Raw genomic sequence first — 25,850 nt, 5'->3', positions numbered from 1 at the left:
CCGAAAAATGAACGACTGGACCATTTTTGAAAAGGACAGTTTTACGGAAGTTTTTACCCAATATGATCTTCTGTCTCTCGTTAGAAACCTCAACGTTGAGAGGGCTTTTCCATTATCGAATGTTTTATGAAAAAAAAATGTGGGAGGAAACGGTTGTGCTATGCGACAAGTTTATGATGCTATACTTCACTTTTGAAAGATAGCATCAATAAAGACGTTGAGCTCTTTTTATCGTCATATAAATCAAATTTAATAAAACGGCTACGGGAAACAGAAGTAGAATCTCTGGAGGTAAAACGGGGAAAATTTTGCAAAACGTACAGACGGGGGCCGAGATTACGAGATAAAGAATTTCGTTAAAATCGTAACAGTTACATGAAATTGATCCGAATCAAAATGAAAATGTTTCATTCTGTACTAGTATTTGAGACTTCTTCAAAATAACTTTGAACAGTATTCTTCTTCTTCTTCAATGGCACTAACGTTCCTAGAGGAACTTCGCCGTCTCAACGTAGTATTACTTGCGTCATTTTTATTAGTACTTAGTTGAGATTTCTATGCCAAATAACACGCCTTGAATGCATTCTGAGTGGCAAGCTCTAAAATACGCGTGATCACAGTGCAAGTCGGAGGAAATTTCTTTGACGAAAAATTCCCCCGACCAGAACGGGAATCGAACCCGAACACCCGGCATGTTAGTTGTGACGCTAACCACTCGGCCAAGGGAGCACTTGAACAGTATTAGTATATCCATTTTTAAAAATCTTTTAAGACACCTATCAGTCGTCGTTAAACTCAATTAAAAATCACAAAAAAAAATCGACAGACGTTCTTAAATTTCATTAAAAGCTAACTAAATGTTTTAGGAGCTACAGCTAAAATACATTTAGAGAATTTAATTACTAGTCTACACCTGGAATTTTTCTGAAAAATTACTGGAAAATCAGGGAATACCAGGGAAATTTCGGATTTTGAGTCGACACCCTGTAATTATTCTTTAGTTGATCGACATTGTTTGAATTTATATCCTTTTTTTGCTATAATTTCTCCCTTCAAGGAAGTACCTTGTTCATCATTTTGTTGGTCTATTTGAAGTCTTTATGCACATTTAACGATCGTTTATGTACTAGTTCTGACTAGTTTCGAACTTATAAAAATTTCTAAAATTGCTTAATGCTTCAAATCTATTTTATAGAATTTATAAATTTATTAGAAATATAAAAATAGAAATATTAAATTATGAAAATTCAATTTCTGATAAACAATATCTGAAAAAAAATCAAAAAATAATTTCATATTGATATTATATCGACCAATATCAATTTGATTTGTTTCGTTGTGAAAAAAATAATCAAAACGAAAGAAAAGACACATGAAACTTTACAAGTGTTTATGAAAAGGTTGTACCATTTAGATAAAGACAAAATCACGAACTTGATAGCGACATCCCATATCGAACGTCAACATTTATTAAACAATCTATTGTAATTTTTTATACTTCCTTCTCTCAGTAGTAAAAAAAACATAATCAAGGCTTTTAGTTTGAACTAGATTTGATTCTATTCGCTGTTAAGAGTGCTTCATTTTTTTTTATCAAACACTACAACTTTTTTCACTGCTGCACCTAATCTAGAAATAAATCGCATCGCAGCTACCCTTCATAAAAGGCGTAGGAGAAAATGCAATTAATAAAACACTTTTAAACAAAGATCAATTCAGTTGGCGAAAACATCGAATGGACTAGCAACGCTTATCATGATGTAATTGTAAAACATATGGAAATTGGATTTTACGAATCTTCCGACCTCCCTTCATCTATATTGGTCTACGGGAAGAAACGAACACAACACAATATAGACGGCTCAAATCGAACGGCTCCTTCCTCGGGTTTTACGCTTACAATCACATTTGGTCTTCCATTTTTATTTATTCAGGGGGATCCATTAAGGACGTCACGCATGTAGGGGAGGGGGTAATGTAAATCGTGACGACTTGTGATGTGGGGAGGAGGAGAGGGTTTAAAGATCGCTGACGTCACTTGAAGAATATTTAAAAAACTTAAAAAAAATTATTTGGAAAATTGTTTTATCTTTTTTTATAATCAAATAATATTTATGAACAAATATAACTATATTTTCGATGGAATTTATTTATCTCCAAAAGTGAACACTCCCAAAGGCACTTGTTTATTATTGACAGTTGAAAGATAGAAAAGGCACTCCCACTGTTCCCCTCTTTCATGGAAAAGCAGACTAATCCGCGTTGACGGCATTGAGCTTCGTTTACTAGTTTAGGGGAGCGTTAATGGATAATTTATTTTCGAGTGGAATGAACACGTTTTTAAAATTAAAATTATGAATGAAAATTAACTTCTCCGTTTCAAATTAGTATTCTATTTGAATGAGAAACACTTTTTTTTGCAGGTGGTGAAAAAATTTCATACAAAGATTGTTTTTGAAGACAACTTTAAATTATAATGAAAGATTCAGTTAGAATGTTGGAAATGTGTAGACAAATGGTTGAATAATAATCAGAAACACGTGTTTCAAGTAAATAAATAACATTATGTGGAAAATTTCATTCAAATTTTTACATTTGAAAACTGGCTCCGTCTCTTCTAATCTAATAGAGATTACACTAACGAGTTTGGGACCCAAATTATGCCCCTGATTGGAAGTCGCCACCAGACGTCCACACTAGTGCACTGTCATCGCGAACATGGTACAGCGGTGACAGAGAAAGAACGTCGTTTGATGTTGTTGAAAGCGGACATGGTTTGCTGAGGAGCGTCGAACGACAATGAAGTGTCTTTACCAAGGCAGGCGAAGAAGGAGTTTGGAGCAGAGTTTACTTCCACAAGGGCCCATCTTAGGGCTAGAGAAGAATGAACTGCAAAAGTTTAAGGTCTCTATAATTCAAGTTTGTGTAATTAAGACGTTTGTTTTGGAATGAAGCGAAAGGCAAGGAATCTGTTGAAAAGCAGGAAACGTTCATCCAGTGCAAAATTCGTGACAAGCAGGCTCCCATGCTCATGCATGTTGAGTAAAAAATCAGTCTCCCGTGTCCCGACTGGGATGTGGCTCAGCGTCATGAGCTGATCTCGTCGGTCACAGCGGGCATCAAGATAAGGCGTAATAGATTGGGCCAAATTGGAGCTGTTGGATACTCAGGTCCAACTAACATAGCTAATCGACCCGGGAAACATGCATCTTCCACCGTTTATTCGCATGTGGTCCCTGCTGCGGTTGCTGGAAATTGGAGGATTTGGCTCTATATTGAAAGCGAATGATTTGGTGAAACCCATTGTCATGATTATAGTCGATGCTGGTCTGGATGAAAATTCGCGCTACATTGAAGTTATTTAAGTTACTGTCCACCATTTTTTTGAGACCAACTTACACGCTATTCTCATTGCAACGTTGCTTCAAAAAAAAGTGCATTAAATCGCGTGGAACAAAGGACGTCATCTCTTAGCAGAGAGCTTGCAGGCCTGATCATCGCTCACGGAATCATTTCGGATCGGAAGAATTCCAAGTTTGCAGGATTGGTATTGGATTGGGTTGATCTATTTATCCATGGTTTCTCTACGGTTGTTGAGTATGTAGATCCGAATGATTCCGAAGTAGATCCAGCTACACTTGAATGTCGTTATCAAAGCTGGTGTGATGCACACATCAAGACCAATAAATATTTTCGGCAAATCGTAAAATGCGATGACAAAAAACCAAAAATGATCCAAGAATACGTGGGTCAAAGATTCGAATTTTTAGCGTTACGTAAATTTTACACCACGCCTTATTTTGTTCACAGAACATGCTGTTCATTATTGAGGAGCTCTCTGAGTATCGTTTTGTCGAAGAGATTTTTGCCACCCCTGTTTCACAAACCTCAGAGACCAACTTCAATGCTTCCCATCGGTGCTCGTGCTAAACTAAATTGACGCGCATAAAATTATACCGAAGTCCATGGCTGGTTTCTAGGTCCTTTGTATGATTTTTAGTTTCCCTCACTCGAAAAAAATACTTTGAAGGACAGAGTTTGGGCTATTTGCAGATAATATTTCACATTCACATTTGAAGCCGAATTGATGTCAGATGTCAATAGGAAGTCCTGATTCTTTCAAATGGATCTAAAGAGCTCGAAAGGATGAATGGAAAGGATGAAAAAAGATCATTTAAGCTACGGAAGCTTATCCAATCGTAGTAATCGGAAATCATCTTCAGGATCCATATATCGATGAAGAATGAGTTAGATGAACTTGTAGCTTTTTTTCTTGTTATTATATCCTTTTATATGAATTGATTGAATAGAATAAATTTGTGACAAAACGTGACAAGGGGTTGAATTTCGATAAAAAACTGCGTGACGTACTAAATAGATGCTAAATAGATATAGGAGTGCGTTATATTGTCTAAAATCCATTTCCACTTTCGAACAAAAGTTATTTCGTTAGCGCAAACATCGAATGGACTAACAACGCTTACCATGATGTAATTGCAGAACATATAGGAGTTCAATTCTCCGAATTTTCCATCCTTCGTTCATAGTTTTCTGAAAATTTTCCGATTTTTCTCTTCTTAATATTGATCTACGGGAAGACACGAATACAACAAAATAAAGACGGCTCAAATCGGACCATCCCTTACTCGGGTTTTGCGCTTACCAACACATTTGGCCTTCCATTGTTATTCATATACAGTGGAACCCCGATTATCCGCGAGCGGTGCGGATTATGCGCGACAGCGAGTTCCATAGGCCTCACGCGCTTTTGTTTCGAACATGGCTTTCACATTATCTGACTACTGGTGTACACGATCTTCTAGAGGGATAGTTTGATGGTTTCTGTATTGATAAAACATAGTTTTCATGATGAAATTCATTTTTTTCGTGTTTGGAACTCATTTTTAGTCTTTACTGTGTTATCCGCGATTTTCGTTATTCGCGGTGAGCTAGCTAGACTATTCCGCGGATAATCGGGGTTCTACTGTAGATGTTTTCTGATTTTGACTGGCAATTTTTTTTTTGACTTTTCATTCGCACTATACTGTATATATACGAATTGATTGTGACATGTGGTTGGTTGAAACTCAGGAAAATTATAAAAGGTGTTGTCGTGATTGAATTGTTGACCTAGGACCTAGACGTTATTAAAAAAAATCATTCGATTCACTTGTTCATAAAAAATTGAATAAAAATGTTGATTCCCACGAAAAATTACCCTATGCAAAATATCTGCTCAATCGGACTTTATTTACTAGTGTCGCACAGCCGTCACAGTTTGAGTTTTTTGAAAATGTCGAAAATCTCGATTTTTGACATTTTTTTTTTGAAACTCCGATTTCCCTTGGGTTATTTTCAGTTCTCAAAAAACTCAAATTTTATCGTCTGCGATTGAGTCCGATTGAGCCAATATTTCGCATTGGGTATATTATCGTATAAAACCATTATTTCACAGCAAGTTCTGAATGAAAAATCGAGATAACTATATTTTCTTGGCACCCAAAACCATACGTTTTTTCTCGTATTCCGAAAAAACCAGTGTCGATTTTTGACAAAAAAAAATTTTTGAGATGACAGTAGATTTCGACATTTCATGCAATTTGAAGACATTTCGCATCAACAATTTTTTTTTCAAAAATCCCGATTTCCTTCACTCCTGATTTTTCGGTTTTCAAAAAACTCAAGCTTCGAAGGCTGTGTTACACTAGTAAATGAACTCCGATTGAGTTGAGGGTAATTGTTTTTGCATAGGGTAATTTTTCGTGGGAATGAACATTTTTAATTAACATTGTGTGGTTGGAACTCAGGAAAATTATAAAGGGTGTTGTCATGATCGAATTGTTGACGTAGGACCTAGACGTTATTAAAGAAAAATCATTCGATCCGGTTGTTCATCTCTTCGGGTATTATTTCAGAATCACACAAAATTTCAAAATTGAACCCAGTGAACTACTTATGTACACGACGGATATTAGCCGAATGTACCACGTGAGTCCACAAATGCGAATGATACACGAACTGAACCCCGAAATCGTTCGTTGAAGTGTTTATTTTCAGCCAATATTCGCTATTCTTTAAATTTTAAATTGTTAAATTGCCTTTTAAAAGGCTACCAAAGAGATGAATTTATGGACTGCACCCTTCCGAATTGATCGCGGCATAGTCTGGTTGAAGGAATTATTGAGGGTGTTTTCACGGCCGCAAGGTTGACCTCGAAATATGATTTTTCAATTCGTTTTTATAATAACTTTGGATATCATTTCAAGATGAAATGAAATTTGATAATTAGCGCAGGGAATGATTCTTCCATTTAAAGACGAGGAGAAGGAGTTGTTTTCGGATGCAAACCCGATCTAAACCCAACAAAAGTTGGCTGAAAACTGGATGTTTCCCGAAAGGCAATCGGTCATCGTTTGAAAGAATTGAGCGAAAGGTGAATGGAGCATATCAAAATCATTTGTGAATTGCTTCTTCAACGGCATCGAGGGAAGTTGGTTTCGCATCGCACTGTTTTTTTTTTTATCCAAAATATATATTTTTATTAAGGCTCACATGGCGTCAACCTGACGGGGCCGGGAGTTCAATATTTCGACAATGTTTGCCTTATAACTATGTCTTCTCGAGGAATCCAGGATAGAATGATCACTAGCCGGCGCAATCATCAGCTCGTGTAGAGTTGTCATGAGCGGTACAACCTTTGGCTTTTGTTGAATCATCAGTGGACTGCACAACCTTTGGCCCGTGTATCTGTAAAGAGTGTGTGTATGTATTGCCGCGACTAAGTAAAAGTTTATAGATCGAATAGGAGGGATACGAAACAGGGACACAACGAAGGAAACATCATTAAACGTTGACATCGGCGTTTCTGAGGAACAGGTATAGATGAAGCAGAAGATCAGGATCACGGCTACCTAAGATATCCCGGACGGGGATATCCGATTGTCTGCCTTTTGCTCTCAGTGCTCTAGAGAGCTGAGAGCGAGCAGCATGGAACCGGATACACGACAAGACAATATGCTCGATGTCGTGGTAGCCATCGCCACAATCACAAAGATTGTTTGCTGCGAGCCCAATGCGATAGAGATGCGCGTTTAGGTTGTAGTGATTGGACATAAGCCGAGATATCACGCGAATGAAATCACGACCGACATTCAATCCCTTAAACCAAGCTTTCGTCGAAACCTTAGGGATAATCGTGTGTAACCAACGACCGAATTCATCTTCACTCCACATGCGCTGCCAACTAACGAGTGTGTCCTGACGAGGAATGTGAAAAAATTCGTTATAAGCAATTTGCTTTTCAAAAAGTGTGCCTTCTGAAGCGCCCACCTTAGCTAGCAAGTCCGCTTTCTCATTCCCCGGAATCGAGCAATGAGAGGGAACCCATGCTAAGGTAATCTTGAATAATTTTTCGACCAAAACACTCAATAGATGTCTTATTCTTGTTAGGAAATAAGATGAGCGTTTATCAACTTTCATTGAGCGGATTGCCTCTATTGAGCTGAGACTGTCTGAAAAAATAAAATAATGATCGATGGGCAATGTTTCAATGATCCCTAAAGCGTAGTATATCGCATCCAGTTCAGTGACATACACGGAACAAGGATCTTTGAGTTTGAAAGAGGCACTGGAATTTTCATTGAAGATGCCTAAGCCAGTGGACCCGTTTATGCATGAACCGTCAGTAAAGAACATTTTATCAGATCTAACTTTCCTATATTCTGCCGAAAATATCTCCGGAATATAATCGGAGCGTAGATGATCTGGGATTCCATGGATCTTTTGTCGCATAGACAGATCAAAATTGACAGAGGAATTGCAAAAGTATGGGAAGCAAACTTGGTTGGAGATGCCCGGTGAAGGGTGCACTTCATGGGTAAGGTACTCATGGTATAAAGACATAAAACTTGACTGAGGAGTCAGTTGGAGTAGATTTTCGAAGTTATCAATCACCAATGGATTCATGATCTTGCAACGGATGAGAAATCTGTAGGATAATTCTGTGAACCGAAGAGTAAGCGGGGGTAATCCTGCCAAAACTTCGAGACTCATCGTATGTGTCGAATGCAAACACCCCATTGCTATACGCAAGCAACGATATTGTATTCTCTCCAGCTTGAGAATATGAATCCTGGCAGCTGATCGGAAGCAAAAACTGCCATATTCTAACACTGATAATGTCGTTGTTTTGTACAACTGAATGAGGTCTCCTGGATGGGACCACCATGTTCCGGTTATTGTTTGGAGAAAATTGATTCTTTGCTGGCATTTCTGTTTCAAATACGCAATGTGTATTCCCCAGGTACATTTAGAGTCAAAATACACTCCAAGGTATTTGAAAAACATCGAATGCCTGATCGCTTTACCGGATAGGTGAAGCTGGAATTGGGCGGGTTCGTGCTTCCTAGAAAAAACGACCATTTCGGTTTTCTCCGTAGAGAATTCGATACCCAGCTTGAGAGCCCACGTGAACAGATTGTTCAGGGTATCTTGTAAGGATTTTTGCAGAACGGCGGGATTAGTACCCGTGATGGAAATAACTCCATCGTCTGCAAGTTGTCTCAACGTGCAATCTCTAGTTAGACAATCATCTATATCATTGACGTAAAAACTGTACAAGAGGGGGCTTAGGCAGGAGCCTTGTGGCAGGCCCATAAAACTGTATCGAGAAGATTTCAAGCTGCCATGATTGAAAAACATGTGCTTTTCTGAGAGTAAATTGTACAGAAAATTATTCAGAATTGGCGAAAGTCCACGATTATGAAGTTTCTCTGAGAGAATTTCCATGGAAACTGAATCAAATGCCCCTTTGATATCGAATAAAACGGAAGCCATTTGTTCTTTGCGAGCAAATGCGATTTGGATTTCAGAAGATAGCAGCGCGAGACAATCGTTCGTCTCTTTACCTCGGCGGAAGCCAAACTGCGTATTTGACAGCAAATTGTTCGTTTCAACCCACTTGTCCAAACGAAGTAGAATCATTTTCTCTAACAATTTACGAATACAGGATAACATTGCAATCGGCCTATACGAATTGTGATCGCAAGCCGGCTTGTTGGGTTTTCGTATGGCTATCACTCTCACTTGTCTCCAGTCATGCGGGACTATATTCAGCCCCAGAAACTTGTTGAACAAGTTCAGCAAACGCTGTTTTGCCAAGTCGGGAAGATTCTTCAATAAGTTGAATTTAATCTTGTCCGACCCCGGAGCTGAATTGTTACATGAGAGAAGTGCAATTGAGAATTCTACCATCGAAAAATTCTCATAATCGCCTTGGAGCGGAATGTCGCGTACGACGTTTTGTGCAGGAACGGAATCGGGACAAACCTTTCTTGCAAATTTGAAAATCCAACGGTCAGAGTATTCCTCACTTTCATTTGTATGGCCAGCCACGCATTCTCCTAGCCGTATTCCAAAGAGTGCTCATAGCTGTCTCCCTTGACAAACCATTGACGAACTTCCGCCAATATCCACGCTTTTTTGCTTTAATCAGACCTTTTAGTTTGGCTTCTAGAGCTTGGTACTTTCGAAACCATTCCACTAATCCAGTTTTCCTGAATTTTTTGAAAGCGGATGATTTTTCAAGGTAGACCTTTGAACACTCCTTGTCCCACCAAAGTGATGGAGGACGACGTCGGAAAGTGGTAGCAGGAACACGTTTCTTTTGAGCTTGAAGTGCGCTTTCGTAAATCAAACTCGATATAAAGTTATACTCTTCGAGTGGAGGAAGTTCATGCATTGAAACAAGTGCTTCAGATATTATTTCTGCAAATTTTCTCCAGTCAATATTTTTCGTGAGGTCATACGCAATATCGACTGACTCACGAGAACCTGATTAATTGGCGATCGATAAAATTATTGGCAGGTGATCACTACCGTGGGGATCTTGGATTACCTTCCACGTGCAATCCAGGGATAATGAAGAAGAGCAAAGTGATATGTCTAGCATACTTGCCCGTGCAGGAGGGTTGGCTATCCTAGTTGCTTCCCCTGTATTTAAAACTGTCATGTTGAAGTTGTCGCACAGATCATAAATCAACGTGGCACGGCTGTCATCATAGTGTGACCCCCATGCTGTTCCATGGGAGTTGAGGTCACCTAAGATTAGCCGCGGCTCCGGCAATGCCGCGATGATATCAAAAAACTGATGGCGGCCGACCATGGTTCTTGGAGGAATATATATCGAGGCAATGCAGAAGTCTTTGCCATTGATTTGTGTCTGGCAAGCGACAACTTCAATGCCTGTCATCGATGGGAGAGTGACTCTATAGAAGGAGTGACATTTTTTGATCCCCAATAGTACGCCACCAAACGAGTCATTTCGATCGAGGCGAATAATGTTGAAATCGTGGAAATTCAGCTCGTCGGCTGAAGAAAGCCATGTTTCACAGAGGGAAAATACATCACAGTTAGAACTATGAACTAAAAATTTAAATTGATCTAGTTTAGGGATGATGCTTCTGCAATTCCACTGTATTACAGTGGTCAAATCCTTGACCTCTTGCACTGAATCAGGCATCGAGGGAAATGAACGCTGCTAAAAAACCACATTTTTCTTTCAAAAATGTTCTCACAATCGGAAGCAAACATAATACTATGCTTTTAAGAGGGTCATTTATATTTAGAGCATTTAAAATGTTGTCCACCAGGTCAGAAAGCGCAAGCAAACCAGATTGTGGCTGTTGCCTCGACCGCGAAAATGGAACAGACGGGGTGGGTGCTGCTCCGGGCAGTGCTGAGGACCCCTGGTGCGTAGAAAAACCGCTTAAACCAGGAGGTACTTGCTTCGGTTTATTCTCACCACGTTCAATTCGAGTTTTCATTCCAACTTGGGAAGTTTCGGTCGTCTTTCTGGGGAGTGAAGGAAAAGAAGTAATTTTTCTTTTCTTGACGGCACCCTGCGATGTACCGGAACTTCCTGCATTGGGAGCGTCAGCAACAGGCTCGTCGTTCTGCAGAATGGAGTAGGGATTGTCCTGAGTCGTTGGAACGGAACTCTTAAGCATTTCTGCATAAGTCCGCTTGGAACGTTCCTTTAAGGAACGCTTGATTTTTTCCCCTCATTGTTTGTACACCGGGCATTGAATAATATCATGAGAAGTCCCGCCTCAATGAAGACACTTGTGCTCTTTCGCGCAAGGATTCTCATCATGGCTCTCTCCACAATCTGCGCAACGTTTTTTATTGCAACAATAGGCGGCCGTGTGACCGAGTTGCATACATTTGTTGCATTTCATTACCCGGGGTACAAACAACCGAACAGGTAAACGAAGTGCACCTATTGCAACGTAGTTTGGAAGGGCGGAACCCTCAAAAGTCACACGAAAAGAGTTTGTCCGATTGAGAACCCTTTTGTAATTTTTTTGTGACACAGATTTCAGTCGATCGCATGCAAGAATCTTCACAGTTTTTAGTGAAGAGTTCTTGAAGCGACCGACACCATCGATAATCTCTTTTCGAGTCAAACCCTTTTCGGTTATTACGCCGTCTATTTCGACGTTGCAACAGGGCACGTATACGCGATACTCAATCGCAAAGAGGTCGCAGCGCGTGATTTCGTTCGCTTGGGTCCTGCTTGAGACGACAACTCGTAGTTTGTCTGGCCCCATCCGTGTAATCTCGGTAACTTCGGAAAACTTCTGAGTAAGTTCCTTTGAGATACGAATGACATTGAGAGGTTTAGATTTTCGTCTAAAGTATACAATGAATGGGCCTTTGGAGCCTCTAGGGTATTCTTTTGGACGAAAATCCTGTTTTTCTTCAATGTCCTCATCTTCGGAACTTCCAACTTCATATACAGAAGTTTCTTCCTCAATTTCTGCTTCATCTTCCTGCTCTTCAGGAGGAGGATCGGTATCGGAAATATTCAATAGCGTCGATGGGGGATCCTTCCCGCCCTTAGCCATATCAAAAAAATCGGTCAACTGTTCGATATGAACAGAATATAATGATAATCAAAATAAATAAATAAGTGAAAAAAAAATTGTTTATAGGGTTATGATGCGAATATTAAAATCAATTTATTTTATGTTAAATAAAATGATAAAATGAAAAAAAAATTCCAAAAAAAGTTCAACGGTATATAAGAAATAATGATCACCCCTAATGCCAACGTTTGCCGATTTGGTTAACACAAAGTTGAACAATGGTGTAAATCGTGCACAGAAGGTAGAAGGAATGATAGGGAAACAAAAGAAAAATAAATTTCTACTTGCCGCGGCTGTGTGGCGTGTGTGATGAATGTGTCTGATTTGGATCCTCAGCGCGCACCACTTTAAACTTCGCTCCACTCGCAAGCGCAACCGGTGAAAAAGAACACTATTATTCGATGTGAAAAAAACACCTTTGTTGGATCGATTAAAAACTTGTCCGATCTGCTTGCGAGTTGTCGAACCAATCCAATAACATCGCACTGTTACTGGCGATGAAAAATTAATTTATTTCGAGAACCCAAAACATGCCATTTGTGACAAAGCAAAGAATCATAGCTTCATCCTGGAGAAGTTGGTCCATCTACTGCGAAGCCAAATCGTTTCGGTCGAAAAAAGCATTGGAAAGGAAACCACAAATTGCCTGAGAGAAACCCGAACAAATTCGACTCGCACCCTTGGTATGCAGCCATTCCATACGACTGAGTGCGTGCTTTAACCACTACTTCAGGTTGGGCGCCTTGCCGACACTAAAAGAATGAAAACTTCGTATACTCTGTCATGTTCGAGGACACTGAAGGAGTAGCAGAATTCGATGATATCTTAATTTTCAAACCGAATTTTCGTAGGATTCCTAATGAAACGGAGAATAAAACTCAATCCGCATTGACCTCGGTGGAATGACATCTCAATATGCTAATTAATTGTAGATCTTCCGACGATACGAATAGTGCATTCTGTACCACCGGTTACGAAACAAAATAGGATTGACTGTTGCTTGTGCCTGCATTTTAATAGTTACTAACACGACAAGCTAGCATGCCTAAGACTAGAATTAAATCAGTTGTAACACTCGTAATATTTTTACAAATAATTTGTAACTCCAAAATTGCCATCTCTTTGTCACGTTTGCTTAGTTTTATTTCTAACGATTTATTTGCCCTTTTCGTTTCTTTTCTTTTATTTCTATGTTTCCAATCAATAATAACCGCTCAATCTGCCAATCTTTTGTGGTACGTTTGATTTTGATATCGTTTTGCTCAATCGTCATAACGCTTTCGCGAATGGTGGTGCATTTTTCATTGATTAAACTTATACCAAACCAAAACAATCATTTTCATTACTATATAATGGCGTTTCACGCGTCGGGTTGCGTTTAAATCATACTCCCATAACACATATCTCGCAACTTCCAATGAATATTATCGTAACTGGTTCTGCTGAACGACGTGACGGATCCGACGCTACAAAATATTTGATAAAAAATGCACGCTTTGAACTGCCACTATTTAGCACAAACTGCCCGCGAAACGATCCCACCTTTCACCGGATAAAACCAGGAGCCGTGTCTTTCCCGTCGTCAAGCCGATCCCCGATGTGTCCGAATCGCCGGACGAAACAACACCTGTACGTATTTCTTTTTTTTTCACTAAATATTTTGTTCTTCTCCTTAATTGTGTAACTACATTTTATTACGCGTTTGTCTGTCTGTGTCTTTGTCTGTGTGGAGTCAATCTACTAAATCGCAAGTCTTATGTAATTAATGGAAATCTTTACTCCATTGTGATTCGCGCTTAAAAGGGTAAAGGCTTTCAATTAATCGTATGTCATCGGATGGCAGGATGACGATTCTAAAACGAGTTTTCGTGTGTACTTACAGCTGATGCGTGGCGGAACGCGAAGGGTGCGGGATGCTTCCGCAGCCGATGCACAAAATACCATCCAGAATGATAGCATAGCCATGCAAACGATAGGTATGTTGCAACGTCATTTGATTTGACAAATTGTTTTGTTACTGTGAAAGACACGAGTGATATTTGTACAAACTTGATTTTTTTGTTCACTTTCTTTTCTTTTCATTTGTTTCCGTGAAATGACCGAATCTACATAAACACTGACCACTCACCAACTACTCTGTAAATACACTTTTTTTTAATTCTTCGAAATATCTATAACCACCGACTACACATGTGTAAATAAAACGATGTTTCCCTGTACTATTTGCACCATCAATTGATGTTTAATGCCGCTCTGTCGGGCACACGTTTGTTTATAATAACGATAATGCTTGCATATAAACCCTTACCTTACATTACACTCGAAATCACCTTTTAACCGAAGGCCGTAAAAACGTTTCAGAAGAGGATGATTCAACGAGCTTTTTCGAGCAGATTATGCTGGCGACCGGCAATGTGGCCGGTTTTATCTACAAGAACAGCTATATTTTCACCAACGTCATCATGATGGTGGGTAGCATTTCTATTCGGGTTAGAATAATAGAGCAAATCCACGTCAAATTAGCCATAAACTGCAAATTTTGCCTCGACCCCTTTCGGTTTTTTAAAACTTGGTACTTAGAATGAAAACTACCTATAATGGCAATTTTAATTATCATATGACCAATTTATATCACGACAGATTTTTGAAAAGGGCATATTCAAAATCTTTGATCTTTCTTTTTAGAACTATTTAGCAAAAATAGCATCCTAAATGCACTGTTAAAAAATCATATCCAAAAACTGAATTCAATATTAAAAGCTTTTATATCTCAAAACAAAACATGGACAATCCTTCTGTTTTTGTAACAACAAAAAAGTCATCAGAATATCTGAATTGCGCTTAAAATCCAATTTAGAGTTGTTATTATTTTCCATTCCACGTTGTGGAAAATTCATTCAAACGAATTTCAGTGCCTTCTTATAGTGTTTCAGTAAGTCAACAAACAATTATTTATCCACAGCAATTGCACATGTCACAGAGAGGAAGCGTTATTTATACTTCTAATTTATTCTGGGGTCATTTAATGAGGATAAGGAATCGAGGTGCTCAAGGGGGCCAAGATGACGCGATCCGAGTCGACCGCCGACCCGCCGTCGGAAGTAACGGTCTTCGCACGCAATCCTAATGCTCGGATAGTTAGAAACATAGGGTACGAACCCTTAGCAGGGTCCGACCTAGCATTAGCGAGTGTTGGACGGCATACGATTGCCTGGTGCATAACGATTGTCCGGTTAATTATAGGTATTTTGGTTTGGACATCCAACGCGCAAATTCATATCTCGTATACCGTTCTGAATCATACTTTGGACGCTTAAGGCATATGATGCAGAAAACAGATCTAAACTTTATGCACAGGTATTATTTGGTTGATATTTTCAATAAATTAGTTAAATATGCTTTTAAGCTTTCTACTTTGGTACTTATTTGATCAAAAACATAGAAAAATCATCGAATAAAATGCTTTTCAAATCAAGCGAATAAAAATCAAACTTTGGACACCATTTATAAAATAATCAAATTTTCGACAGATTGAGTTCAAATTTCGGACACTTTATGTTGTAATTTTTTGAACGAAAATTACATTACACTTGATTACATTTTATAATCAACTGCGAAACACTTACCAAGCAATCACAGTAACCTGATAACGATGATGAGAACTGATGAAACAAGAGAGAAATTTAAATATTGATGAAGGGGTAAATTCTGCGTGCTCACGCTAAACAAACGTCAAACACAAACGATAATGAGTGGATTTTGGATTTTGGATGGTTTTTTTTCCTATTATGTAATAATTCAAATGCCATTCTCTAATAAAGTGATAGTGAAACCAATGAAATACTCTAAAGAAGTAATTGTGATAATAATAATATGGTTATATCATCAGTGCATTAAGCATTTCAAGATATTAGAACAAAGTGTCCGAAATATGATTCAGAACGGTACTCGCGCACGGTATCACAGGTTGTCTTATACCCATTTTTTATTATTCTTTATTTTTGAGACTTTCAGCCTCCTGGGCTGGTTTCATCACCGGGAATAAGTGATCGTCGCCAGTGACGAGGTCTGGGAAGTAAGGAGGATGCTCGAACACAGTCCATTTGAATTAGAGATGGGCAAAACGGTTCACTTGAGTGAGCGGCTCAGAGCCGTGCGCTTGATGGAAAGAGCCGGCTCATTTAAGCGGCTCAACGGCTCTTTTCAAAAACTGGTTTATTGGGATATGTAAAGAATGGAAGACATGAAAAATAAGGTTTAAAACAATAATCAGTGCAGAGAATAGTAAAAATATTACTTTACTCAAGGTTTTATCTGATATATTTCCATCACAATAATCTGCTTTACTTTTTTTTTATTTATAAACATTATCTTTTCAATGTTATCCGATGAAAGTCTACTACATCTTTCACTGCAAACTTGTCCTGCTTTCGGAAAAACTTGCTCATGGTACATGGTATTGAAGTCGCCGGAATACATAATATTTTCAAAAAAAAATTGTAGAGCCGCGGAGAGATAGATTTTCTTTCATACCACTAAATCAAAGGGTCGCGTATTCTCAACAAATGTGGTTCTACTAAATATTTATCTACAATAGATATTGCAGCAGCTTTTGCATCATGTGAGGATCGAAGATTGCCAACCAATGCATCAAAATTCTCCCATACAGATGACCGCGCTTCATCACCAACGATTTGTGGTAGTTTCGTAGGTGTGTATTCTATGGATGTCATTTTTAGCGTCCTTATCAACGACTGGTGTACATAGTCGTACTTTCTGTTATCCCCAAAATCTTTCTGCTTGAAGTGAGGATCTAGCATTATTGGTTAGACTACTAATTAGTCTGACTCAAGATTAGTAAATCACTTTACCAGCTCCGAATTCAATTCATTACAGAGTTTTTTATAATCACAAGAACTGATTTCTCTTTATCCATATAATGTTGATCATGTCGAATTATCAGTCGGGAGATTATAGCAGTTTTCGATAACGACATAGTTTTCTCCCCGTTTTATACCCCAAACATCTTTAAAATGTCGCGAATGGAATGTTTTCATGATTTACTGTATTATATTAGTCAAATCATTTCATTTGATACTCATATGCGGGAGTTGCATGAAAAAAGTGATTGGCCTCTTGTAGTTGGATTTATCAATCATAACTATGCTCTACTAGTCAAGCCCTTTCATCTGATAATATGATGGGGTTTTCAGAAAAAATGTAGTCTGCCATTTTGCAACGGTCGCCATTTGGGATTTAAATTTTTCATAAATAACTGTGTTCCACTATTCAAGTCCTTTCATTTGATGCTCATATTGATGGGATTTTGGCAAAAAATGTAGTTTGTCATTTCACAACGGCCGCCATCTTGGATTTCCATTTTACATAAATAACTGTGTCCTGGGTTTTGCAAAAAACATATTTCGCCATTTTGGGGTGGCGGCCATTTTGCATTTGCATTTTTCTGAATAACTGTGTTCTACTAGTCAAGCCCTTCCATTTGATATCCATATTGATGGGATTTTGACGAAATTTGTTGTCTGCAATTTTGTAACCGCCGCTATCTTGGATTTCCATTTTACATTAATAACTGTGTCCTACTAGTCATGTTTTTTCATCAGAGACCCATATTAATGGGATTTAAAAAAAAAACATATTCCGGCATTTTGAGGTGGCGGCCATTTTGGGTTTACATTTTTCATAAGAAACTGTGTTCTACTAGTCAAGTCAATCTACTAGTCAAGAAATTTGTTGTCTGCCATTTTGTAACGGCCGCCATCTTGGATTCCAATTTTACATGAATAACTGTGTCCTACTAGTCAAGCTCTTTCATTAGATACCCATATTGATGGGGTTCCGAGAAAATATGTAATCCGCCAAAGTTTACAAACATACAAACAGCTAAATAAAATCGTTTGAAAAGCAGCATGGAAAACATACATTTCTTCCGCACTGCCGCAAGCCACGGTTCATCAGAATGAGCGTGCGATCCACGGTTCTTTATCAATAAGCCGGCTCTTAAAAGAAACACGGCTCTTTTATGAACCGCAGTTCTCTTTTGAATCGTGGATCGTACGCTCTTTCTGGCGTCCCGGCTCAAATGAGCGCTCGTGAACGCTCGCCCATCTCTAATTTGAATTTTTTTCAATTGCTCTTGAGTTACGCGAGCAGAATGGGGCCGCGCATTATCGTGGATGAGTAACACTCCTTTCGTCAATAAACCTGGCCTTTTGTTATTAATCGCGTTTCTTAATCGGTCCAAAACTTCACAATAGTACGGTCATGAAACAGGCGTTCGGCGGTCAACGATTAGATAACACTGAAGAAATTCGTGACGCAGTTACATCCTACTTCAAAAAGTTGGACGATACGCACTTAGCGCTCGGAATAGAAAAACTTGTGCCTGGCTATGGAAAATGCCTCGAACGTTAAGGCGATTATGTAGAAAATTAGAAAATAAAACGTAGATTACGAAACTCACCTTGTGTTTTGTACTAACTTTGTGAATTTTCGTACAACTTATTAATCAACGTATTAATAGGTTGTACAAAAAGTCACACCTTTTTTAGAAATTGTATCATAATTTAATGACTTGCTTGGGCAGTCTAGTGTTAAATTGTATCTTTTTTGTCCATTATTTTTTCACCTGGCAATCTGTGCAATAAACTTCATCAGTTGTCCGCTGCAACAAATAATAAAAAAATGTAAAACATCTTTTTTTGGAAAAAAATGAGTTTTAAGTGTTATTTTCGAAATAGAATGAAAATAAAACTTTTTTTCAACAGTGCATACTTTCTCCATATAGCCTCTCTAATAACCTAAAACATTGTGGAAGACACCAACTCAATCGGACCGGCCGTTTCTGAGCTATATTATTTTGGAATTTTTCGAGCAATTGTTGTTTAGGCCCTTCTTAAAGGTAAGCCTTTGGAGTCTAATGTGCGATTCACATAGCACGTTACGGAGAAGAACGTCTACGTTCCGTCAACGTCTCCACCAATTCACACATGCAGTCAATGCTTCCACCAGCACCGTCACGTCAAATGCCAAACGAATGATTTATTTAATTTTATTCATGGTGTCGCCACCTACAACAATTTTAAATTGCAATGCCCTCTTTCAAATCAGCATGCCTAGAATCAGTTCTAAATTTTGAAAAATTCAATGTGAATCATTGAATTCAATTATTTAAAAGCTTAAACCCCGTAGTCCGACCCTTATGCAATAACAATAATACATAGAATAATTCTTTCAACTAATCGCGAATGATTTTCACTCCGAAATTTGGAGCTAAGAGATATGTTGGCATAAAAAGTACAGTTAGTTACTTATAAAGCGATATGCTGAGGCACCACTCAGTGTCGCATTGGAGTCGGTTTTGACCAGTAATTGGACATTTGCGACTGGTGGCGACTTTCAATGTGGGGCTATAATTTGGGCCCCGAACTCAATGTTTACAAAAATGTCCAACTAGAGGTAAAAATGTCTAATTAAACGTGTTGCATCACGGATCTGTTCAATTAGCCTTATGTCGATGTAGATGTAAATTACTGTATAACCAAATCAAAACAAAAGCCGAGACACAAAGCCCAGACAAAAACCAAACGAGCCGTCCGTCTCCGTCAATTATTCTTTTCTACAAACCCTGCCGGTCGTTTTCGTTGAACGTATGCTGACGGGTCGTTACGTTGCTGGTGTATGTGAATGTTTTCATGAGAATTGCATGGTAGAATCATTGACGTATCATGACGTGACGGGACGTGAACGTGACGTGTATGTTGTATGTGAATCGCACTTAAATCGAAAACCGATGATGCAAGTTGTTCTTTTTGGTCATGAAGAATGAGTCTGCAAAATTTAAGCCAAAACAAAAAATATAAAAAAATCAAATGCAATCACCATGTAATGCATTTGATTTTTTTTGTTGACGTAGGACTACGTCTAACCGGAAGATATAGGGGGTGAAATGGAAATCTAGGCACTGAACAAGTAGGAAAAAATGCAAGCATTTCTCAATAGATCGCAAAGGTTTTTGCATCAATTGATAGGAAATATATCTACGCATCTATCATAACGAATAACATTTCATTTTTCTTGAGATAAATAATTGAATAATTGTCAAATATCAAGCATTGTCAAAATGCACTATGTGCCCATTTTTGATTGGTCCATTTTGTGCTCCTCAAATCGTACCGACCAAAACGGGCAACCAGAGCAGCAGCGAAATAGAATGAAGCACGATTGGAAAGGAAAAAGAAAAAAATGAACGAAACATTGGTCGCAGTCTCACACATGCGTAATTCTCGAGCCAGCTAGTCAGCTTAAAAATCCCCGCTCCGCTGCCGTAACGATCATTCTCATTCAAACCGTACACCACATCGGTTCGCATCACAACACATAAACAAGTCAACCCAAGCAGCCATGTCTGGACATGGTAAAGGAGGAAAAGTGAAGGGAAAGGCAAAATCCCGCTCGAACCGTGTTGATCTGGAGTTCCCCGCAAGGGTAGCTAGGCCGAGCGCGTTAGTACCAATGCACCAGTCCACCTAGCCGGCGTTATATAGTTTCGGCCGCCGAAGTGATCGAGTTAGCAGGCAAAGCTGCTCGCGACGATAAGAAACCCCGCATTCAGAACAGAACACATTCGGTTCGGTGGACATCAAGACAACAGGCAGTTGCAGCGAGTGGCGAGTGGCAAACGCAATCGCAAAACGGCATCAGGTAGCAGAAGAAAAAAGTTTGTTCTTTATACAAACTGCTTTGGTGGCAAATCCAGAATAAGGCGGCATCGAGGGCGTTCGAAATGGTTTTTTTCAAAACCACGAGTACTAAGTTTTCTAAATTGGAACCATCCCATAAAACAAGGCGCTTTTAAGGGCCATTAAACCTTCCAAAAAAGAGTTTAGGAAATACAGTTCAATGCTTTCTAAAACATTATCCAAAATAATAATAAAACACAAATTGATTTTTTCATAATTTGTTTGCCAGGATCTGATGAGTATGTGAATTTGGCAGTTGTTCTGAGCTTATTGATAGTTGGGGACTTTCCTGATTATTCAATTTTCACCAATTCTTAAATTGTTTCCAGATTGAAAGTACAGTAATTTACAATTAGTTCGACATTTAGCTAATTGGACGGACATGTAATGCGACTTATTTAGTTGGACATTTTTGTAAACATAGAGATCCAAATTATGACCCCACATTGAAAGTCGACACTGTACCACTGTCATCGCAAATGTTCAATTGCAGGTTAAAATCGCCTCCAATGCGACACTGAGTGGCGCTTCGGCACGTCGCATTGAATGTAATTTACTGTACAACATGTCACAAAGCTGGATGGGACGAAATTTTCCAACTGTGAAAGCTGTGGCGAGTGGCAACAAATCGCTAAACAGGAAGGTTTAGCCGAAAAAGATGGGGATATCGAGTGATAACAAAACAATAAACTCTTTAGATTGAAGATAATTTTGTGATCCTGAAAGGGACCCTTTTTAGCCTGCATGCTCATCAAGGCAACAATTAGTTTCAGTGAGTGGAAAAGTGTTTCTCCGGCACGTCGCATTAAATGTAATTTACTGAACAACATGTCACAAGCTGGATGGGAAGAAATTTTCCAACCGTGAAAGTTGTGGCGAGTGGCAAACGCAATAGCTAAACAGGAAGGTTTAACCGAACAAGATGGGAATATCGAGTGATAACAAAAACACAACACCAAAGGTTCTTTTCAGAACCATCAACATGTTCATAAAGAGTAAACAGTAAACTAATCCATTTTTCAGGTAGATAGGTAGGTATTCACGTAGGAGGAGAAAATAAAACAATATATTTAAAATATATATTTAACAAAAGCTGTCCCCTTTGTATAGTCCTACGTCACTCCGGTTATGTCCCCGACATTACCCACCCGTCTTTTTTTTGGCTTAAATTTTGCAGACTCATTCTTCATGACAAACAATTACAATCAACGATTAACTTCCGGGCAAATGCTGACAGAGGCATAACCAGCGGCGGTTACTGAGGGGATGTACTGTAACCAGCGGCTCATAGGAAAATCTGAGAACTACTCTATCGGTTTGGCATGAAATTACTGTTGTGTTTTACAGAAGTTTGAGTCTTTTCCTTGTATAGTTTCCATGGCCTTATAAAGGAATAACGTGTCCACGTAGAAATCATCTAAACCTCCTTCCCCCCTCATCATGGACAAGCTTGGATATTTTCGTATCCCCTACCCTCCCTGAAGGAGTCCATTTTCTATGTTACCTTTCTTAAATGGTTACGATTTCACAAAGGATTTGAAATTTCATAAATTTTCAAAAATTCATATCTCCAATTTGGTGAGTTTGCACGACACCACTGTATGCAAACTTTGTTTAATTGGGAGGGGTTTAAAAAAACATATGTATATATATACAAGAAATATAGTTTTTTTGAGATAAAAATGTTTTATTATTAAATTGGATCTTTGAGTAAGATTTTTTAACAGTATATTTAAAACATAATTTTTCTGGATCCAATAATTTTCAATGCGCCCTTTTAAAAAATCAGTCGTAATTTAAATTGGTCATATGGAAATGAAAATTGTGATTTTAGGTAGTTGCCATCATGTGTACCAAGTTTTAAAAAAAATCGGAAGATGGTCGGGTCAGCGGCTGGTTTGGCGTGGAATTGCTCAATATGATCAGATTGATATACTCCCACACGCGATTTGTTTCAGACCTGGAGTATCATGTACCACAGCTGGTTGACATTTGTGCTACTGATTTGGGCCAATTTGATTTGGATCATGCCAAATCAGCGCAAGAACATGCTGAACTCCAGCCCCTTCCTTGTGATCTATGCCGAGTTGCTGCTCCTAGCCCAGTACCTGTATGGGATGAAGCTCACCGACGATGAGCTGCCGTCCACCGTCAATGTATCAGCGTTCAAAAATATATACTGTTCGAAAGGACAACTAACACAACCTTTGTTCTAGATCACCGGTATCAATCTCGCACAGATTGGGCTACTGAAGTACCCGGACTATCCTTGCTGGCCGCTGCTAATAAAATCCCTCTTCACAACCATGTTTTGGATATCACTCCGCCAGATGATACAGGAACGACAGATGGAACGGCGTACGTCCGCGATTGCCGATCTGGCAGCTCCGCTGCAGGTTACGGTGACTGCTGCCACAACGGCCGCATCGGGATCAGCGGGTGAACGTCCAACGGAACAGAAATCCTCTGCATTTATCACTCACGCGGGCATGTTAATCAACTCGTTTTTAATAAAATTTTGGATTTGGGTGGTTGCGATAACGCTCTTCCTGTCCGGAATGACGGGACAGCGGATGACCGGTTTTCGGATAATGTACATGGCGCTGTTTTTGATATTTGTGTTATCATTCCAGGTATGGTGAATTGAATGTTTGAGGTTGGCGAGAATTTACTAAGGCTACTTGGTCGTTTCAGTTCTCGTTCAAAGTTTGGCGTAAAATGATGTACGCCTTCTGGTTGACGGTCATTGTATACTCCATGGCCATATTGGTTCTGGTGTACACCTATCAGTTCGATAAATTTCCATTGTACTGGAAAGAATATCTTAAGATTTCCGATACCTTGTAAGTGTTGCACAAATTAACTTATTCATGAACCTCAGATTACGATGAGAAAAAATTCTTACAGGCAAAAAGATATCGGTCTTCAAACGTACGAGACCAAACAGCTCTTCCTTCACCTGGTGAATCCTACCATGATAGTCATCATCACAGTCATTCAGCTCCATTATTGCCACAGAAAGTTCTTGGAGATTTCAGAGATCCCCGTTATGTCAGTAACTCTCCTACAATCAATATATCCAACTAACTCAGTAATTCCTCTATTGCAGCCAAGAAACCGAGATCCCAGTGGTTTCGGAAACCAGTTCAGCGTACGGAACCTTCACCAAACGCAAAAAGCACAGCAGCACGGCCGATGCGCCACCTTTGGAAAAAGATCCTGAAGCGGGCGAAGGGTTGAATGGCAAACCCACAAAGGAAGAAGACGCTGACAATACATCCGAGATCTTAGACGATTTGCGCTTCCGGAAACTGTCCAAGCAAGAGATCAAAGGATTTGCTCAGAAGTTGATTAACCAGATATCGAAGCTAGCCGAAATCGTCTGGTTATTCTTCGAAATTCATCTCCTGAAAATTATCCTGATAGTGGCGTTTTCACTCAGCGTTGAAACTGTCAGTTTCCTGCATTTGCTGTACGTCTTCATGACGGTATTCGCGGTTAAATCGCACACCAACTCGTTGGTGTTGATAACTCGCATAATGTCCCTGATCTCATCGATACTGTTGATCACGACCATGATCTATCAGGTGGATTACATTGACGAGAAAACGTACATAAGCGAATGTCCGGCGATAGACACGAATAGCACCCACTGGGAGATGAACAACGCCAAATGGTTTGGTTTTCAGAAAACGAACGGAAGCTTAGCGGATCTTGTGAGGCCGTACCTGGTCTATATCATTGTGGTAACCATCCATGCCGTCGTGGTCTTGAGACAGACAATTCGAAGGATACGACTAGGACAATCTCCACGCACACCCCCGCTTATGTTCCCAGAGGTTACCCGAATGGACGCAGATATGGATATTCCTCGGATGGTGAAATATCTGTTCAACTATGGCTTCTACAAGTTTGGAGTGGAAATATCCCTGGTATCTCTGATCGTGGTGATCTCCTCAAGAATGGATGTGTTCTCCTGCTTCTATGCGGCGTGGGTTTGCATTCTGTTCCATATGACTCGCGATGGTCTGCGAAAGGTTTGGATAGTAATAACCTGGTTTACAGTGGTTCTCATACCGATTCAGTACATCATTTTCGTCGGTCTGCCGCCCGTCTTGTGCTTGGATTATCCGTGGGATATTGAAGCCCTGCAGCATTTCCGGATATGGGCTATGCTGCCAGAGAATACGGTAGAATTCCGAGCGCAGGCATCCAAAATGGTTGCCGATTTTCTACTGCTGATGTTTCTGTGCCGACAAACACTGGTGTTTCGAATTGAAACGAGATATTCCTCCTGTCCGGATGATTTCGGAGGGGGTAGCAACAAATCCGTGCTGGAGGACATCGATAAGCTGGGAACGGTGCCGTTCATCAATCCAACGCCTGATTTTATTGCCAAGGTGCGAAACTGGCTGGACGTGTTGAAGCGGGGTGTTTTCCTGGTGTTCTTTTGGTTCACTTTGGCGATCGTTTTTCTGACGGGGTCTAGCCGAGTGACGCTGTTCTCGATCGGGTATCTGATTGGATCGTTTACCTTCCTATGGCAAGGTACGGACTTCTATCTGCGGCCGATCAAGGCGATTTTGAGAACGTGAGTATTGGTGATGGTGCAATTCTGGATCCATTTTTTAAAATTCATTTTTTTTCATTCATTTTCATGAAGAATCTGGAGAAATTGTTTTTTTTGTTAATATACTTAACTTTCAAATTTTGTATTCTTTGAACCGCTTAATCGATTTCAGAATCAGTATCGAATTTCACAACGAATGAAAGATATTTAGATATTTTTTCATAAACCGCATTATATAGCACCCGATTGTTGTTCTTGGGTAACATCTTTGTTTTTTTATGCTTTTTGAGTTATCCAGAGTTTGTTTATATATATTTACATAGGAAGCATGGAGATTTTCACATAACACATAAACGATAATTTTTTTTCGATACTTATTGATATTTAACTCTTTGTGGTCGTTTGTTTGCTCTCAGCCACCATACCTTTTTTACCGTTCTGATCGTTTGTCTGCTCTCAGCCATCACAGCAAGAAACCATGCTAATCTTATATTCTACTCAACCAAGTATCAGTTTATGCTATTCCTAAACGAAGCTTGATGTCTAGTGAACCTGTCCACGAATCAATACGGTGCTTCTATGTGTAATAGATAA

General features: G+C 39.3%; 1 protein-coding gene across 2 annotated transcripts in view; it reads left to right on the top strand.

Annotated features, from left to right (window-relative positions):
* The window catches only part of LOC129779850 (piezo-type mechanosensitive ion channel component), a 144,070-nt gene that overhangs the window by 72,126 nt on the left and 46,094 nt on the right, over positions 1 to 25,850 (top strand). For both annotated transcript variants that reach the window (XM_055787591.1, XM_055787592.1), the window contains exons 8-14: positions 13,810 to 13,903; positions 14,271 to 14,395; positions 22,645 to 22,842; positions 22,903 to 23,319; positions 23,381 to 23,529; positions 23,594 to 23,737; positions 23,796 to 25,277. In XM_055787591.1, the coding sequence (XP_055643566.1) occupies positions 13,810 to 13,903; positions 14,271 to 14,395; positions 22,645 to 22,842; positions 22,903 to 23,319; positions 23,381 to 23,529; positions 23,594 to 23,737; positions 23,796 to 25,277 (2,609 nt within the window). The remainder of the gene's footprint in view (positions 1 to 13,809; positions 13,904 to 14,270; positions 14,396 to 22,644; positions 22,843 to 22,902; positions 23,320 to 23,380; positions 23,530 to 23,593; positions 23,738 to 23,795; positions 25,278 to 25,850) is intronic.

This window comes from Toxorhynchites rutilus, chromosome 3 (assembly GCF_029784135.1).
Source record: "Toxorhynchites rutilus septentrionalis strain SRP chromosome 3, ASM2978413v1, whole genome shotgun sequence".
Classification (NCBI taxonomy): domain Eukaryota; kingdom Metazoa; phylum Arthropoda; class Insecta; order Diptera; family Culicidae; genus Toxorhynchites; species Toxorhynchites rutilus.
Note: the sequence above shows the minus strand (reverse complement) of the source record. Positions and strands in the feature narration are given on the sequence as shown.